The sequence below is a fragment of the Idiotropiscis lumnitzeri genome, chromosome 16 (assembly GCF_059441095.1).
Source record: "Idiotropiscis lumnitzeri isolate Australia: NSW breed Sydney's pygmy pipehorse chromosome 16, RoL_Ilum_1.0, whole genome shotgun sequence".
Lineage (NCBI taxonomy): Eukaryota > Metazoa > Chordata > Actinopteri > Syngnathiformes > Syngnathidae > Idiotropiscis > Idiotropiscis lumnitzeri.
In genome coordinates, this window is record NC_142406.1 from 9,975,908 (window position 1) to 9,994,392 (window position 18,485).

The window sequence follows — 18,485 nt, forward strand, 5'->3', positions numbered from 1 at the left end:
AATCTTTTTCTGGTTCCTTTATTGGGTTGTTATGCCTAAGGCGCTTTTAAAATGTTTAATATATGTAGATTAATTAAGACAATTTGATTGCCGCAACCTCAGCATCGCAGTAAATGCTGTAGCAACTAAAAGCACTCTGAGGCTTCCTCCAAGGTACGGTTAAAAAGTTTCTTGGGCAGATGCGACAATCCTCCCACTAAGTTACTTTGATTGCATTTCTGCTGTTATTTTATTTTATTTATTTATTTTCGACGTCACGTCAGAGGGACATAGAAGCAAATGCCCGCCGATGGTATTTGCTCCTTGAGCTCCTGCCTGTCAGTCTGTCTTTGCCAATCACCGCCCTAAACATTTTGACTGCACCCCAGACTCCATGGCTGAAGGAAACACAATCCCCAACAGCACGCGATTGTTTTTGGATCGTAACTTTTGACATTTTGTTGCTATTCCAGCAGTGGGGTGTACCTTCTCAGACAGGATGCAATTTTTTTTTTTTTTTCTTTGTTAGACATCCAAACCTTCCGCAATGCGACGTGATGACATTATAGCGCCCAGAAGCTGGCGGGGGGTTCAATAAATGCAATGGACTTTAAATCAACAAGTTGGTATTTTGGTCTTTTGCCGTCTGGCTTCCATTCAAACAAAAGTTTAATAATCAGTGAGTGAGAAAAGCTGCACAATGGATGCTATATGTGGACTGGAAATGTTTCAAAAGATCTCGGTTGGGCAAAAACATGCTAATTTTCTAATGCATATGTGACAAGTAGGAATGCCAACAAATGCGATTTTAATTCACTTTATTGCATGTTTTGTTGCTTCCATATTTGACTAATAACAGAAGTGACCTTCGGTTGACACTTGTTTGGACTGTTAAAACATTTTCTAAAGGTTTTAAAAAATGCGACAGTTTGAGTTCAGAGCAGATTTTTTTTCCAGGCAGGGAAAAAATGTTTTGTAATCTGACCAAATTGGAGTTTGACCAGCATCCCACAACGGTTTATGTTCCACCTTCGAGGGTCCGCAGTATATCAACACGAGATAACGTCAACTCGGCATCATGTCACTTTTTCCCTACGGTTGTCACTCGTGTCAAGCTTTATTTTTATAGCCGCAACACTTGGCTTTTACATCACCTTAACATTTCTCTGCTGCTTTGCAAATTGAAATTATAAAGTAAAGAAGCTTGATGATATCGCCCCCTCTTGCTGACCGCTGGGCCACTCGCTGCTATTGTCTTATTGTTTCCGCCGCAGGAAATACTCAATAGTTTAGCGTGAGTGCAGACGAGGGGACTGCATGCCTCGTTTAAAATAAAATAAATAACAAAAAATAAAAAAGCTTCAACAATGACTGGAAGCAAGCCAAGTCTTTTGACCCAGCAGATCACTTCACATTATTGACCTTGCCTTTGTGCTCTGTGGTTTGATTCCAGTCACTCAACATGTACAGTATATAAAGAGCACAAACAGTCCACGAGACCGGTCGGCCCGCTGTCAGAGCAGCGCCGGCTGTCTGGACATCACTCTGATCTCGGTGTCTGCGTTTACTTTGGGAGCAAACCTCCGTCCCGACCTCCCGGGCTGGAATATCCTACATGTTTTCCCGCAGTGACAACAACACAATGAAATCTGAGTAAAGGCGGAGATGGGCGATCAAATGAAGGCCAAACATGACCCTGGTTTTCATTGCTCCATATTTAGATCAGACAATGTTGGTCTATTGAGATTTTTCAGACTGATTGAATCATGTTTGCCGTGGTGTTTTGGATATAGTGGAAACCTGACAAATATAGGGAAAATTTAATTCACAATTTTGGGACAGATTTTAGGAAGAAAAGTCAGGAAGACAAAAAAATATTTGCTTGAGCGTGAAAACGATATGGTGGGCTGACTTGTATTGTGTAATTAAAGTGGGAAGTCAAGTAAAAAATTAATTTTTTTTTCCAATTGCAAATTATACAAACATTAGTAAAATAAAATAAAACAATCAGTCAAGATAACAGTCAAAGGGTGCATAAAAAGATAAATAAAATGAGGAAAAGAGAGATACAAAAAGGTTATGTAACATGTTCGGGGCGGAAATTGTTTATATAAACACCTTTGAATTACAGAAAATCTTCATTGTTTTCAGAGCCTTTTGTTAGAACTTAATAGAATTGATGGACTGTTTAAATGTGTTATTAAAAAAAAAGCCTGGATTTCTTCCAGGGACTTAACAATAATCAATGTGATATTTTAGCATTAGCCCATTAGATTCATCGGATAATATGCATTTCTTTTTCCCACGCTATTTTAAAAAATCAATTTTTCCAACCGATCCTGACATCTCTTTCAATATTATTGAGAATAAAAACACACATTTTCTGTCATAACAAATTAACAGATGGACAGTGTCAAAATAAATGAACAACAGTTTTAGGGCACAAAAGCTACAGTTCACATTAATATATTTCTTTAAAAGAAATCTCTTGCTTATATAAATTTTAGGTGAATACTCTAAACTTGTTTCTAGTCGCGTTCGCATGCTGGGCCGTGATTGGTCGCTACCTGGACAACACTGATGTCATTTTCAGTCGACAGGGCGTGGCAAAATGGCCGCCCCCGGAAATGGATTAAAACATAAACAAAAAGGGTTGGATATTGCTGCTCAATTCATATCCCACAAACAACGTTAAGATGAATGCTGTGTTAAGAATAATGGGGCTGCATAGAACATATTATTGTAAACTTTTTTTATTTGACTTCCTTTGAGTTGCCGTTTAATGCATTTCTGCAGTAGTTTATAAGCTATTTGCGTGTACTTTTATTTACAACTAGAGCACAAGCAGATTAGCTTTTCGTGCTTTTATGCCTGTATTTCTTCATATCAAAATATAAATACTGTTCGTAAATAAATAACCTTTGTGCTGTCCTCTATTGTTTTAAAAAGACAACGCCGTACTTTGAACTAACAATGAAAATATTCTGGCAACCAAACAAAGTTCCTCCCTCATCATTGACTAACGAGTTGCAATCGCGTGCAGACACACATGAGACCAACATCAGAAAATGTCGACAAAAAGTGTGAGTATAACTGTATCAGTTTGTGGCACAGTTGCATGATATGACGCTCCTGTGGCTTTTGTTTAACTGCGATTGTTTAATTAAAAGACTTCATAATGTTATTTAGTCCAAGGTAACAGCCAAGCATTAATGTTTTTGTATTGTGGGAAAAAACATGATTAGCCAGAATGATAATCGACATCATATCATAGCACACAAAGAGAACAACAAGGTTAATTTATCCCAACAATTACATCGTTAAAGTGTATGACTGAGACTGGTGTCTTAACGTGTTGTTGTTCTCCATAATGGCCACAAGAGGGCAGCATCCCCTCTCGCTGAGGCTGCTGGCTGCCCACCCAGAGCGAGGAGCCCCACAGCGATTCAGCCTGCAGCAAGTATAGGACAGAGACGCCATCACTCACTTTGACAGTCAATATCCGTTGCAAGCAGTTGATGATCTCTTCTAAATCGAGACATTAGTCTGATATTCACCTGAGGCACCGTGGGTGTCATGGCCTGCTCTCATCTGTAGCTGCACAAAACTGACACAAACTGGATAATCTGGAGATAAAAGTGGTGGCTTGCTGATGTTTAAATCGAATTTAGAGCAAACTATGTGGTTTGACAAGGAGTCGGTGTCAGTAAGAACTCATGCATATTTCCTATCATTTTCTGAAATGCTTTGTGTTTAGGGTCACGGTGGGATTCCAGTCCACCCTGGGTGGTTTCCAGTTGATCACAAGACACTTATCTGATCAGTGCTGTGAGAACTGATCTCATGCCGGCAGCATGGAAGTCAGCAATGTGAACCACTCAACAAACAATGCCCTCTTCAAATAAAAATTGAAGTCTTTCCACTGGAGTGTCATTGACAAAAAAAAAAAAATGGGCTTCTATCTATCAACAGGCTGTCAAGTGTCACCTGCTCCGGTGAAGAAAAAGTGGTTTGTTATGGATGCAAAGAACATTATATTGGACCTGAGGGGGAAAAAAAGGAAACCGGAGGTAGATGAGGACCACTTGATCCCCTTCGACAGGATGAATGATTTGCTGCTGCAATGAAAAACTCAGCCATCTAAGCCAACAGATGTGAACGGAAGCAGGGTGAAAATGATGTTTATCCGTCACTTTCAGGTAATTATTTTGATCATTCTTATATGGAATTCTTAATAGCTTGCTGTGAACGAGTGAAGATGAGTGTTTTATGTGTCTTACATGCTCATGTTTTGTATTGTACTTAAATGTTAATTTGAAGATTCATTATTATTTATTTATTTCATGGTTATTTAAGACTTACTAAATTCATTAGCAAATTCTCAATTTTAATTATTAGGGGGACAATATAAAAAAAAAAAAATAAAATCAATATTGTGATGTTGGCCCCTAGCAAAGACATGCAATAAGTTTCTTTTGGAATTGTTTATTTTTAATCTAGATTTGACCAGTCAGGCGCAGACTTAAATGTGCATTAACTTAATTAGCTCCGTGTATTTTTTTTTTCTCATGAAGAAAAATTTAATTGTTTCATTAGATCATAAAAATTTCTTTTTTTTTGGTACATGTTAAATGACCGTGGATGCTTTGCGTTGTGTAGCCGAGGCAGACTTTTACAGGGGTGATACATAACTACTGTTGATAACCAAAAAGTTCTGTAAATCCTGATCGCTTGCGCGTTAACTTTGAGTCTCGACTTGTGAAACTTTGGTAAAAACGCTGGAGAAAATGTCCTTTGTCTCTGGAATGAATTGCTTTTCGCTTTGTTCCCCTCCTGCTGAAACGACGCTTCCATTTCCCTTTCAAGGGATGAAAGTACCACGATTCTGCGATAAGAATCTTCGATCTAAGTCACAGAGGGTGGTGCAGACACATTTTAACATTGGAGTGATAAGACTGGCCTTGTGTCGGAGCTGAGATAGCATCACGCCGGCGCATTCAGAGAGTTGAGGACTACATTAAAGTCGCAGGTCCAAAGGATTTCCTCGTCTGTGCACTCTGCCGCGCTCTTATGTAATATGTTTGTGTCAGTTGTAACTGTGAGGCGTCTGGGGCTTTCTTGATCCAGATGAGTTGTGATATAAAAAAAAAAAAAAAGCTTCTTGTTCATCAATAATGGATTCACAGTGAACACGTCAAAACTCGACATACTACGCCGGAACAGTTATATAACGCTTGGATGTCAGGCTAAATGCTACAGAAAGGCACGTTGGCCTTTTTTCAAAACGGGGGAGACAAGGACTGCTCTCTATTAGGCCCCCCCCCCTGCAGACCCGGCGGCCCCCGATCTCTGCGTTCCTGCCCTGCCTGGGCCCTGACATTTTGATGGAGTACACCGGGGTCTGTGGCGCTAACAAGCCACCGCTGAGACGTCGCCGCTCATTTGAGCACCGGCAGCCGTCCCGCGGCTTTCAGTGAACCAGGTGATGGATATGGGCACTTTCATCTCAGCCATTACTTTCAGTCTACTGGCTGGCGGTGGTGACCTTTTCCCAAATGTTGCCTAACACTTAGCTAAGTTGTAGCGAGCGAGAATGTGACAACGATGGCGGGCAGAGTCCACAGGTTGCTGAGCACTGAAGAGCGTTGAAGTCGGGTGTAGCGTTATGTAATAACGCTTATTACTGTGTTACCTGCCCAAATAGCGGTTCATCATTTGCGCTCTGGCTACATTGCAGCTTTTGTTGCTAATCATTTTTAATGAGTTAATAAGTTTAAAAAAATATATAAAATTAAAAACCCCTTTTTTTTTTTTTTTTTCTTTTTTTTTTACAGTGAGCCGGCAAGGCTGAATTTGTAGCCAAGCCTTCGGTGTTGTAACCACCGAAACGCTGCGACCAACTTGCAGCGCCATTAAAAAGTAAGAAGAGAAAGACATGGCCCTCCGTTGTTCTCACAAAGCATGCTAATATCCGTTAGCCACTCAATGGCATTTCGCATCGTTTTAACATTAACAAGAAGACTTGTTCGTCAAAATATGGTAAATTCTGCCTTGCAACCGCAACAAGAAAACTGGCAAACTCAAAGTGTTGCAGTTGTGAAGATTTAATAAGGAACAAGCATATCTGTGTATTTTATGACATTGCACTGCACAAGTAAAAAAAAGGCAAAAGAGGACTGCACTTTTAACTGTGAGGCACGATTGGTGGCCCACTTGGACTCGTTGATCGACGCATAGATGAAGAGTATCCCGATTAAGCATCATCGCAACTCGTAAACCAACTTTTCGCGTCGGAGAAAGTCATGCATTTTTTTTTTTCTTACCCAGAGATAGGATGTGTGTGTGGGCGGCAAGATAGTGGGGTAAAAATAAAGAGCAAACAGAATGAGTCACCCTTCCCGCAATCCCAGTCTGGTTATAAATAAATCCACGTAGACACGCGTACATGCATACGCTTCCACACGCGTGGATGACATTACATAAGCTTGCGTGGGAGGTGTGACGCGAGGCATGTATAATTCATGGACGTGGGACTGAACTCATGGGAAGGTCTTGTACCACAGCAAACCCCCCCCCCCTCAAATGCATCGCTTAATATTTTGGGGTGGGATTTCCATTGCAACTCTGGAGTGTCTTGCGTGTTAAATCTGTTTGGTGAAGTGGGGAAGTGTGAGGTTTGTTGAGCACTGAGCTGTTGGAAGATGACATGATGGGAGTGGTGCCCTAACTTTGAATTGACGTCAAACATGCACTGGTTGCATTAATGGAGCAATGTCGGCAGCAGAAATTTGGTGGCAAAGTAATTAATATTAATCAATTGTATCTTCGGTTATCTGTAATATGCTCTCCTACAAATAACAGCACGAGCTGTGAATCACCAACTGTATCGAGAATCAATGTCGAATGAGGACCTCCAGAGTGCAGCAACAAATTAGCGTGTATCGGTTGAACTCACAAAGATTTCAACCGCCCTAGTATGTTTCTCAGGGAGGCAATTAATTCTATGGAAGAGAACAATTCTACGGCAGGTGCATCGCCCTGTCCACGGGGGGCGCAAACGTGTTTAGAATAATTAATTTGCATTGACATCCAATTCCAAACATTCCCATAGTGTGTAAATGTACAAAAAATGGACAATGTCGGTAATGTGTATTTTTTAAGGGGAAACGGTTTCAATCGTTTCCTTATGGTTCTTTCAAGCTCTGCAATGCTGTTACTTACACACAAATGATGTGCATAATCAACGCAGATGTGATGGTCAAGTCAACAAGCACCATGAATAATGAAACAACTCAATTATTTGTGTTTGTTTTGCAGCATGCAAGAGCAGTGCGCCATGCACACGGAGACATGTAATGGTATGCATTTGGTCCTGGCGGCATCTTCTGCAGGCTGGCCTCTGGTCTCTCTCTTCTCAGCCTCGGGCTGTGCACTGCCATGATATTCCCCAGAGCCTGAGCACACGGGGACAAGAGAAGGTTATTAAGTGCTGCGTGTAACTCATAAATCAGCTGATGGATGAAGCACCAGGGGAGCTGCTTCCGACTCCTCCTCTCCTCTACTCCCCGACTAATACGGTATTTTTCAGTTTTTTTTTTCTTTTCTTTTCTTTTCTCGCTTCCCTCCTCCTTTTTACTTTTTCCACTTGAAGGTCTTAAAGCAGAAACAATGCCGCTGACGGGATTTTTCCTCGTGTTTTTTGCCCCTTTGCTGCAAATGTTTTTTTTCCAGGCATTTAAAGTGTAAACAAGCAGAAAGAGTTGATACTTTCATGAAGACTTTGCATTAAAACACTTAATGGGCTGTGTTTAAACTCTCTGGATGCTTCGTTGGGTACACCCGACCTCAAAATCTAATAACATCCAACGCAAGCGCTTCAGTATATTAAAATCTCTCTCTCTCTTTCTCTCTCTCTCTCTCTCTCTCGATGTCCTTTTTACTCCTTCCACTCATCTCAAAATGGCGTGCCAACGGGCTCTTGTCACATAAGCATTTTCCCTTATTAGCAAAGCCAGGCCTTCCCAACGGGAGGAATTTTCCTCCCTGTGGTCACATCACTGGAAATGTTGACACTCGATCAGGCTGCTCCTAAAAAAAAAAAGCAAAATAAAACCAAGAGCCAGAATTCCATCCTCTTGTCCCGCGTCCTTGGTCCCATTCTGTGATGACGATGATGGGATATCATCAAAGTTTCGCCTCTCATATGCATTTATGGACACCCGTTCATTCACCAAATGGCAACAAAGTCGAATGTGATGCTTTATTTGGTTAAACTGCAGCTTGTCCACCTCGAGATGTTCTTGATTAGGAAATCAGATCACACTTCAAAAATGTTTATTTTAGGCTCTGTTTAGTCTCCTACGTGTGAATGTTTTTTTTTTTTTAAATGCATCCCGCAATTAATTGGCTGGTGACCAACCCAAAGGTGATCCCCGGTGTTAGACTCCAGCTCATCCGTGAAGCTGATGAGGCCACGCACCATAGAACACAAATGGATGCATGTGGGTCAACTGGGGACACTGAAAGAAAGGGACTAGATTTTTTTTTTTCCTAAAAGCATACTTTGAATGTCTGAAATGAACCACTCTGGTAAAATGTGATTACCTCAGCTCCATTTTTCCGAGAAATGCTGCATTTAAGGTTGGCATTGGGGAAAAGTGATTTTCTTTGTTGGGCATGCACTTGATTCTTCCACTTGGTGTAGTCATTATAGTGCTTCCATTTCTGCTCCACTCTTTCAACCTCAAATTCCACATAAAGTACGACACAATAGCTGAAGATGCTCTTACGGGCATTTGGATTGAGTCGCTTTCAGCGTTAAACCGGAGATTTGCACAATCGTAATGTTCTTTACGAGAGCCAGGTCTTTTATTTGTCGATTTTGTTGAGGCAGTTTTTCCGTTCAACCAAGACCATCTCATTTAAGCAAATCCAAATTGCATTGCTCCTTAAATGTATTTGCCAGTATGCTCCAACGCAATTTCTTAATCATTTTTTTTTTACTGTGAACAGTTTGCAATATTCGTTTCCTTTCTATAAACTCGCGTTGTTGTGGAATGTACTGAGTGATGCCCAAGCATCAAATGTGTGTGTGTGTTTAAGGGGTTGATTCGGGGGCGGAGTCTGAGCATTACCATGGCAACAGCCTCAGTTATGTAACATCATATGGTGTTGTGAAAACAAGGCATCCTGCAACGTGTTCCACACAGCATGGATGGAAACAAAAAAAAAAAATTGGCTCTCAGTTTGTTCTCATCAATAATATTATATATATATATATATATATATATATATATATATATATATGATTCTTTATGAATATTAATTCCACTAAATACAGTAGACGTCGCCTGACAAATCCGCAATAATAATCAGATTTTTTTTTTTTTTTGCGAGGACTGATTCCTTTAGGAAACATACAGATTTAAAAAAAAAAAAAAAAAAAACGAACTCCACTATGAACACTGCAGCATCAAATGCCGACTATAGGACACGAGTCTTGCCTTTTGAGTGCTGTCTTTGCGTGGTTACTTTCAATCCATTTTTGATTCATTTAAAAAAAAAAAAAAAAAAAAACTGTCCGTACCAGCGCTGTAAGGAACATTTCATACATGATCACAAGTGCCTTCCCTCCGCACAAGAGGCTGTTTGTTCCGCTGGGCAGCTGTGCTTACGTTCTTCAGGATATTATTAGCATGACTGTCATTCACACACTGTGGTGCATCATCGAAAGTCCCCGTCTTTGGAATGACTTCACGCCAAAGATATTTTACTGCACTGACAACAGGCTTAATCAAGTTTGGGAGTTTTTGGGTCAAGAAAATATTTTCCGAAATTTGACGCTGGGAAATGAGGAAAATATGTGAACCGCCCGACATCTTTTACTTGGCAGATTTGCGGCACAAAATAAGAGTTTAGGAAAAAAAAAAATTTTTACCCACAACATGTCTTCAAACTCTTAATTTAAAAATAATTATCCCAAGGAGAAAAAAGTGACTCTCAAAGAGCAATGCCAACATTTTTCAAATAAATTGCATTTGATTTACATTGCGACCTCTCTCGTCAAACACTGCTGTGTGTAGAAAACTTCCAAAACTTTTGTGGTTGTAGCTTGCGGTGCTGTTATTTGTCTGGCGTCGACCTATTGTTTTGTACTTTTAAAGAATCTCAGTAGAGGGAGTGCAGTTATCCAACACTAGAACCACAATCATTTTTGGAATGTATTAAAAATGTTCCTGTCAAAATGCTATTAAAAATCACATCGGACAAGTTTTGTTAAAATAGTTGTAATCATGCTAAAAGACTCTCTTCACAGATGTTAATGCACAAGCCCAACTTAAATGTGTTATCGTATTCCAAAATTGGGGTTTTACATGACATATTGCACTCTTCTATCCCCTCTTGTAGTGCTTTTCTTGAAGCGCTGTAAATGATAAAACCATCTCCGTTATGATGTGGGCGTGCAGTCAGCATGAGGGTGGGGGCGGGGGAAAAAAAAAGAACACATTTGTCAGAACTGACAAACCTCTGCAACGACCGTTGTCATCGTCGATGATTATATTTGATCGCATTTGAGGTAGGCCGAGTCACATGCATAGTCATTGACGGTCCCTCATTAGGACTTACATAATAATAATTAAAAAAAAAACAGCATCCATGTTTTGGTGTCAGAGTACAAAGACAGCCTTGTTCCGACGCTTGCAAAATAAAAATAAAAAAGTTTCTCCATTCAAATGAGTTATTTCGAGTCGCCGTAGCTCGAGCAGGTGAGTCATAAAGTGCAAAGTGAGCCAGGAGTCCCACTCTGCAGTCTGCAGGAAGCCTGTAATGCGACAGTGGGTGGCTGTCACACAATCACTTATTAATGGTAATGCCTTACTGCTTTGCGTTTGCATTTCTTAGGCGTAAAATATATATGAAAAAAAGAAAAGTCTTAAATCTTAATTTTAACATTGTCTCATAATGTCGCCCAACCTTCTTCACTTGAATCATCAAAAGTGTTTTGATACAAAAAAAACAAACAAACAAGCCACTCTTTTTCCCGTTGCAGTGTGCGTCTGTGCCGCTGTGATGAAAACAACATATTTACGATATATACCCCCGTTTCACAAGAAGCCCCTACTGTTCCGTAAAAAATAGCTTGACCTTTATGCTTCTGTGATGTGTCATAGCCGGGCCAACTCATGGTGGGCAAAAAGCAAGGAATACGGGCAGCGGATGAAAATAAAAACATTACGTCATGATGCACAAGTGGGGAGGCACAGAGGTTCAGTGTTTAATCCTGGACTGGACTCTCGTTCGATTTGGGGTGGATGAGGTAGAGTGTGCATGTCCTCACAGTTTGCTCGGTCAATTAGGAGTCTAGAATGTCTGGATGTGGCTGTGTCGCGTCTAAAAGGTCAGGATTAAGAGGTTTAGATTCATGCACATCTGCCACCCTTTAAATCTTGGCACATCCCCAAAATATGTATTTTAGATTAATTGAAGACTCTAAATTGCCCACTGGTTTGAATGTGACAAATGGGTCCTCTTCAGCTGCACTGTCCTCTTTTGCTCACTCCACTGGTTTTCAATGGGGTTGAGGTCTGGGGACTGAGAAGGCCATGGGAGGCGAGTATATTTCTGCAATAAAGATTGCATTAATTTGAAGGTTTTTAACACACCAGGGGTGTCAATATTTATGGAGGAGTGTCTGTCTGTCTGTCTGTCTATTCGTTTATATATTTTTTAGTTATTTATTTACTTTTTTTTACAAATTATCATGTTGACTTAAAAATCCTAAAATTACAAACGGCCCAAATGTTGACTTTAGAACATCTACCAAAGGCACTAGTTCGATGTCATGCCTTTGCATATAGTCAGCAAATGGCGGAAGCACACCTAGACAACCCGGGCGAAACGCTGCTAATTTCTTTTCTTTCATCACTGACGCGATTATTGAACGCGAGTGCTCGTTTGCGAGCGACTACATGCAGCTCCCTCCAGGCAAAGCAGGCAGAAAGGCCCGCTGTTGTTTCCCTGCTGCGGGTTAGTGCATGGGAAAGCCCGGGCGGTGGTGGCGGAGGGGCACAACGTGACCTGACAACAAGGAACCTCCGGGAAAACCGTCAATCCTAAACTATGCGCCGAGGAGAGAGAGGAAGAGGCTCCGCCAAGGGGGTGTACGCGCAACGACATGTCACTGTGGTGCCACACTTGGACTATATACACGCGGTTCGATGACTCATGTGGAACGTTTTTTGTCTTTCTCCTCATTTAAGACAGATAAGAAACATAGCTGAGTATTAGCTTGGGCGAGTGAGCTGAAGTCACGGGCGCTGCGGCCGTCGCGAACCTCCCGCTGGCTCCGGAGGACACCCCGTGGCTGGGAGGCGGAGAAGGGACCCCCGGTGACGTCAGTGGGCCTGTCTGTTTCCTGCAATAGAAAGTGAGGGAGAAGGTGAAGGCAGAAATTCGGAGCTGTGCAACCTTTTTCGTCGCTTTAAAGGTACGTTCCAAGTCTCATTAGCTAAACAACTCCCGAGAGGATAAATAAACCAACTCTGGATGTGCTTGTTTTGTTTTCCTGCGCGTGTTTCCCCCCCACCCGTGAGGGACGCTGGCCGGGTGGGTTTCTACTCTCGTGTTACAGGTCGCTTTACTCTTTGAAAGCGGCTTTCGTTCGTGGTCTCGTCATGCGTGTCACCTACATAAAAGTTCACGTGGAAGCGATAGTCCCGGACGACACGACGAGTGTAATTTACTGGCGCGTGGCAGCAACTTAACGCTTCATTGTGTTCGATCGCCTTTTTGCATTATTGTAGGTAAGCTCTTCGCTATTTTTTCTTATCTGCGTGCATGTGCGGGGCTGCCTATATCGATGTTGTGCTAAACGTGCAATGCGCATCGTGGTTTTGTTGTCTGAAGGGAAGTGTTCCATTTAGCTGTTGCAGCGACAGCGAGGGGTTTTCCCTGGCTCCTCCCTCTCTTGCAGGGCGTTCACGTGTTGCAACAAAATACGCGTTTTCCCCATGCATCGCCTTGGCTCGCCTCATCCCATGCTGGATTTGGCAAAAAGAAAAAAAAAATGCTAAACAGTTTTGCTCAACTCCCCTTGAAACGTGGATCGTTTCCAAATTGACGCGCACGCTCATCCATCGCAGTGCGCACAATTGCGTGCCCTTATTTTACATAATGGATCTGATGGGTCCACGCGAGTGCGTAGAAATGTCTCAATAGTCAGGTGTTTTCCAAACACAAGTATTCGGGCTTTGCAGCTCTGATGGTGAATTTTCTCGGGTTAGCATCGGGGTGTTTCCTCAAACATCACGCGCACGCACGCAGGAGGGAGAGAGTGTAAGACGGGCTTGCAGACAGACAGACAGACTGACTAACAGGCGTGCACGTCTCTCTCCTCCGCCTCGTCAGCGTCGTCGAACCTGCTCTGGAGAATCCCAAGAGTGCGTCCAGGTGAGAGGCTCGTCGTGTGTCATGCATGCTGGTGGCACTTGTAAATAAACGTGGCTGTATGCAGGCAGATGATGCAGCCGACAGTGCTGTTCTCATCCGATGATGTCATTGCTCTAGCGCCACATGTAGCAAGTGTATGGAGAATAAGCATCCACTTGTAGTAAGTGTTATGTAATACGGCGGAGGGCAAACAAAGGATGGTTCCTAAAGCACTGCTCACTGCAACATGCAGGTCTTGATATGTCTCAGCTGGACTTGGTAGGAATGATGCAAAGGAGAGAAAGCGGCAACATGCCATTTATTGTTGTTATTTTTTTGACAATGTGATATCTTCATTTTTTTTTGCTTTTCCTTACGCAGGCATGCATTGCAACCCATTTTGCTGCTCTGTGCGCTTAACATAAATTTGCATGGAATCTCTTGTCTTGTTTTTTAATCCGTTGTTTTTCCATGGATGAAACCTTACCCTTTTTACGTAACTTAATTTTCCAATGTGTTCAAGTTGTATTGCTCATTTATACTGTGAACTTAAAACGGGGCCACACATGTGATGACGGTTGTCCTCTGAGTCACCCTGAGCGTTCGTCGCTAGTGCACATAGAGCTTTTATTGTTCGCATCTTTCATCAGTGGCGAGCAGCAACCCACATGTCAAACCAAACAGGCTTTTTTTTTTTTTTTCGCCCCCAAAAAGTCAGAGGAGCAGGTTGCGTTTTCCGCGGATGCGAGGTGGTATACTCGCGCCTCCGCGTGACCGTGGCCCACGCGACACTGCACCCTACCACAGAGGACCTCTGAGACGCAGGGCACCTGTTTGCTGATGAACCTCAATCAGCAGCTCTGTCCGAGACTAGCACACAGCTGCCAAGTGACAGAATACAAAGCCAGCTTAGTGTGGCCTTTCTGCTAAACTCATTCTGACTTGTAAGTGTGTGTGTTTTGTTGTTCTAGATGTATGCAAACGACTCCGCCGCAGGTCGCAACTCCTCTCAAGGTCCGACAGTAGCGCCCAGTTTTCCCATGATGCACTTGTGAACTGAGGAGGGAAAGATGCCGCGTACTAAGCAGAACAACCCCAAAAATCTAAAAGGTGAGTTTGCGCCGTTGGGAATGTCAGAAAGGCTTCTCGTGGAGCAGCATACATGAAATTACTGTGCACTTCAATCTGACCGGTTAATTAATCTTAATTTATTAAAATGATCTTTATGTATTTGATTATGTAATGCAGGGTATTTCTAAATATAAGCCTGGTGGTGTCCATCAAAATGTTTATTATTCTTGGAAAAAGTGGTACTACAATTCCCAAGCAACCTCACACGGACTGGTGATGAAATGAAAATGAATCTAACTGTACTATTTTGCTTTAAAATAGTACACCGTATTATGTAAGAGTGTAATAGATTATATAAGGGAAAGAGGCTATGAAAATAAACACTAAGCGCTTTAAAAAAAAATCTCTTAGGGGGGAGGGTCTACATTTTGTCACCTCTTTATATTTTTGAGCTTTGGATGGACTTTTGACATTGGCGTCACTTAAAGTTGTTTTTAATGGCACGGCTTGGTGGACTTGTGGTTTGCACATCTGCCCTTTGTGGAATTGCTCTCCCCCTTTGCTTGAATTTTTGTCTGGTACTCTGTTCCCTTTTACTGTATTCAGACGGAATTACAGCGAGTTAAAACAAACATCAGCAACACTCTGCTTCTTCTTGACTTTAGTGCGATGCTTAAATGAGATGTCACTGTCTTCAGGTCCACACCCTTCTGGTTCTTATTGTTATGTAACAATGTAAGGATGTGAATCTGATAACGCCACGCGACAGCCTGCGGCAGCATCAGCTTCGTACACCAAAGCGAGGTCTGATGGAGCATATGGACGCCTCAGCGTCTCGCCACCCATTGGCTGAAAGGGCTCGTGTGTTATGTTGTGAACTGACAGATTCGTGTGTCAACAGACGTTTGCCGTTCACAGATCTGGGAATTCGTAGCGTTACACGCTGGGTGTGAAAGTATGCATCGTCGCCGTTCCCCAACAGTTGATCGGCGCGGCAAATTTCCCAATGCCTCTGAGCGCCTCTTGTTGATTTGTTATATGAACAGACATTTGGTTCAACAATGGAAATAATGACGTAGGACGACACAAGACAAAGGAATTGGCAGTCAACTTGCACTTGATGTTGTTTTAATGTCAGCTTATCCTGTGTTTCTAACGAGGGAGGCGGTGGCACTGCAGCTGCCGCAGTGTCTTGTAATTTTTGCTTTTGGTGGTGATTCATCTGGTCTTGGAGCGATGTTTCCTTGGCGGTAATTTGATCAAGATGGAACGGCGAGATTTAGAAAGTCAACAATAGGTTTTATTCTGTTATCCATTTTATTTTGTGTCGTTGTTTTAGTCAGCAATGTCAATGTAGTGTAACTGAAGATGTGTGGTGGCAACCCAACAATGCACAGGCAACGCCCATGTTTACTTCCTCCCCATCTAATCCTGATCGGAGACATGTTTTCTTTCTCTTTCTTGCTGCTACTTCTTTTTTAATTTGCATCGCAGGCTTCCATTTGCTTCCCGGGGCTCCATTTGAGGCCTTACCTTCATTAAGCGGGAAATGCTAATGGGAAGCACGCTGTCACATGCGTAAACTCATCTGTGGAAAATGTCTTTTCCCGGAAACTCTCCTTCTCACACTCCCACGATAGCCGTCACATGATTCTGTCCCCATGTTTGAAGAACAAACTGACCAATATAAGAACCAACTCTCGGGCGTCACTGTACAAATTAGATAGAACTGTAAGGCCATTTCTAATTACAACAAGGCGCCATTTGTAACATTTCCATATAAGGGTTTGAGATTAACTCATTCACTACCAGCCGAGTAAAAAAAAAAAAAAAAATGGATCTTTGACGTCTTTAGCCGTCAATGGCAGTAAATGAGTTAAAAACAACAACAAAAAAAAATACTCCGCATTCATTTTGCAATTTAGTACACCACATGCAACTAAAAGTGACCTGAATTTCTCGCGCTTTTGTGCGGAGCATCTCTCACGCGCTTTTTCCACATATGTATAAACCGCTGCCTCCCGCTGCGTCTCAGCAGCCCCGACTTTCAGGATACTGATGGTTGTTCCGCCACTGAGTGAGCATGCCCGTTCCTAGTTATAGGACAAGTCCTGCTGTGTCTGAGGGCTGGTAAGTGGTTTCATAAACCACGGGGGTTGCAATCGTCCAGACCACATAAATTAACGTTGCACTTATATGAAACGTAATCGTCTTATGAAACCTCTTTTCCCATTTGGGACCGATCTGCCGCCCGATCTGCATCTCTGCAAAAGTTATGCAATAGTTGCTCTTTTTCGTTTCATTCGACGGTATCTTTTGGCTCGTGTGCATTTTGTTTAGGGGTAGTTGTGAATTGCAATCTGACAAGTGAACCAACGGGAAGCAAATCAGAGTAGGAGTAAATAATAAAAATGTATTTGATAGATAAAAAAATAAAAAAAAGGTCTATTGTGGGAAACGTGCTGTCTGCTGCGGTAATGTTTGAATCCCCCCGTTTCAGACAAGAATCTGGAAACTGGCACTGGTTGTTGGAATGAACACTGTTGATGTCCAGGCAAACAATCGAACAAATTCCAATCGAAGAAGCGCTTGGTTTAAACACACAGTGCATCGTTGCTCTCCTTGTCTTCAGAGTGAGATGCACACAAACATAAACAAAAGTCATTCGAATTTGTGGCCCTTCATATATCAATGCGGAATTTTTCATTCATTTGTTGACATTGAGGTAGCAGGCCATTAGTCCTGCGCAAGATTTGCGTCGATCATGCACTTTGAGTTAGTGACCCGTGCACAACTGGCAGATTGGATGGAACATTGTGTCTGTTGTTTTTGTTTAATCCTCTGGTTACTTTAGCAGAGCATTCCTGGCTGTATTTCGGACCCAATCATAATAAACGATCACACACTGTAAACACCAGCAAGGGGGGGGGGGGGGATTGTCCGCCGAGTTTGACTGTGCATTCTTACGCTCGTTTTTCTTTCCTAAGGAAGGAAAATCCGAGCCACGGGCGACAGAGGAATCATTTAGAATCAGCAGCGAGTTGCGCGATTCATTCATGGAGCAGCTGAACAATACAAAGATCAACTGGGAGGAATAGCAAGGGGGCAGTTTCACAATTGTTCAGGACAAATAGGGGTTTTATTATTTTGTTTTTATTTTCTATTCATTTATTTTGATGATAATGATATGCCTCAGCGCTGACTGTTTAGAAATTCAGGCACAATAGTTATGTTTATTCTGATACAGAAGTCTTGTGAACTGTTTTTTAGAGTGAGTCAGTCTAAGTCATTTTAGTGAAAACAACACAGTGCATTTTTTTTTTTTTTTAATGATTTCCCACCAAATTTGCATTTGACCATTTAAAAGAATTGCAGATGTAACAAAGCGTCCACTTTCACAGCAACTAAATGTGAACCATGTTCCCTCCCGTGTGTATTTTTCCTCTATGACGTACTTTGCGGGTAACAATGCAGAAATTTCGGAACTCCTGCACACCCCCCCCCTTCTTGTGTTTACTTTTGTCAAACAGCTGGTCTCTAAGCAGCTCAAGCCAAACACCCAGTGGTTTCTCCCCCTCAAACGGAATATCTCTCTTTCTCTCTCTATGGACATTAGCAGCGACACTTAGCTCATGGCTGGCAGGCAAACATTAAGTGGGTGAAATAAGTGTTTCCCAAAAATGAACGCAACAAACACTTTAGCCAAATTCCAGTTCATTTACGGTGACAAACTCTGCAAAATTGTGCTGCTGGCATTTAAAAAAAATAATAAAAAATTGTGCTTTTTCGGGAAGAGATTGAAGATTGCTCGAATTCGCATTAGCATGCGTGGATCTGAATATGCTTTGTGCTGCATGTCGCAACGCTCGATATTTCTTGGCCTGTCTGGCAACGATTTAAACGGCCATAAAAATCTTTATTGTTGTGATTGTAGTTTGCGGTGGATTACAGCTAGGCAGCATCGTACTGAGAGGTGTTTTTAATAGTGTGGTTAGCAAAAATGAAAA

General features: G+C 42.1%; 1 protein-coding gene and 1 long non-coding RNA gene across 6 annotated transcripts in view; one reads left to right on the top strand and one right to left on the bottom strand.

Moving 5' to 3' along the window:
* Positions 1-18,485, bottom strand: part of LOC148321308 (uncharacterized) — a 93,444-nt gene that overhangs the window by 16,474 nt on the left and 58,485 nt on the right. The window lies entirely within an intron of this gene.
* Positions 12,211-18,485, top strand: part of hivep1 (HIVEP zinc finger 1) — a 42,431-nt gene continuing 36,156 nt past the window's right edge. The window contains exons 1-3 of one of the 2 annotated variants that reach the window (XM_088318701.1): positions 12,389-12,466; positions 13,387-13,428; positions 14,379-14,517. In XM_088318701.1, the coding sequence (XP_088174827.1) occupies positions 14,478-14,517 (40 nt within the window). In that variant the 5' untranslated portion in view covers positions 12,389-12,466; positions 13,387-13,428; positions 14,379-14,477. Of the gene's footprint in view, positions 12,467-13,386; positions 13,429-14,378; positions 14,518-18,485 lie in introns of both variants that reach the window. The other variant, XM_088318700.1, reaches the window with a different exon arrangement.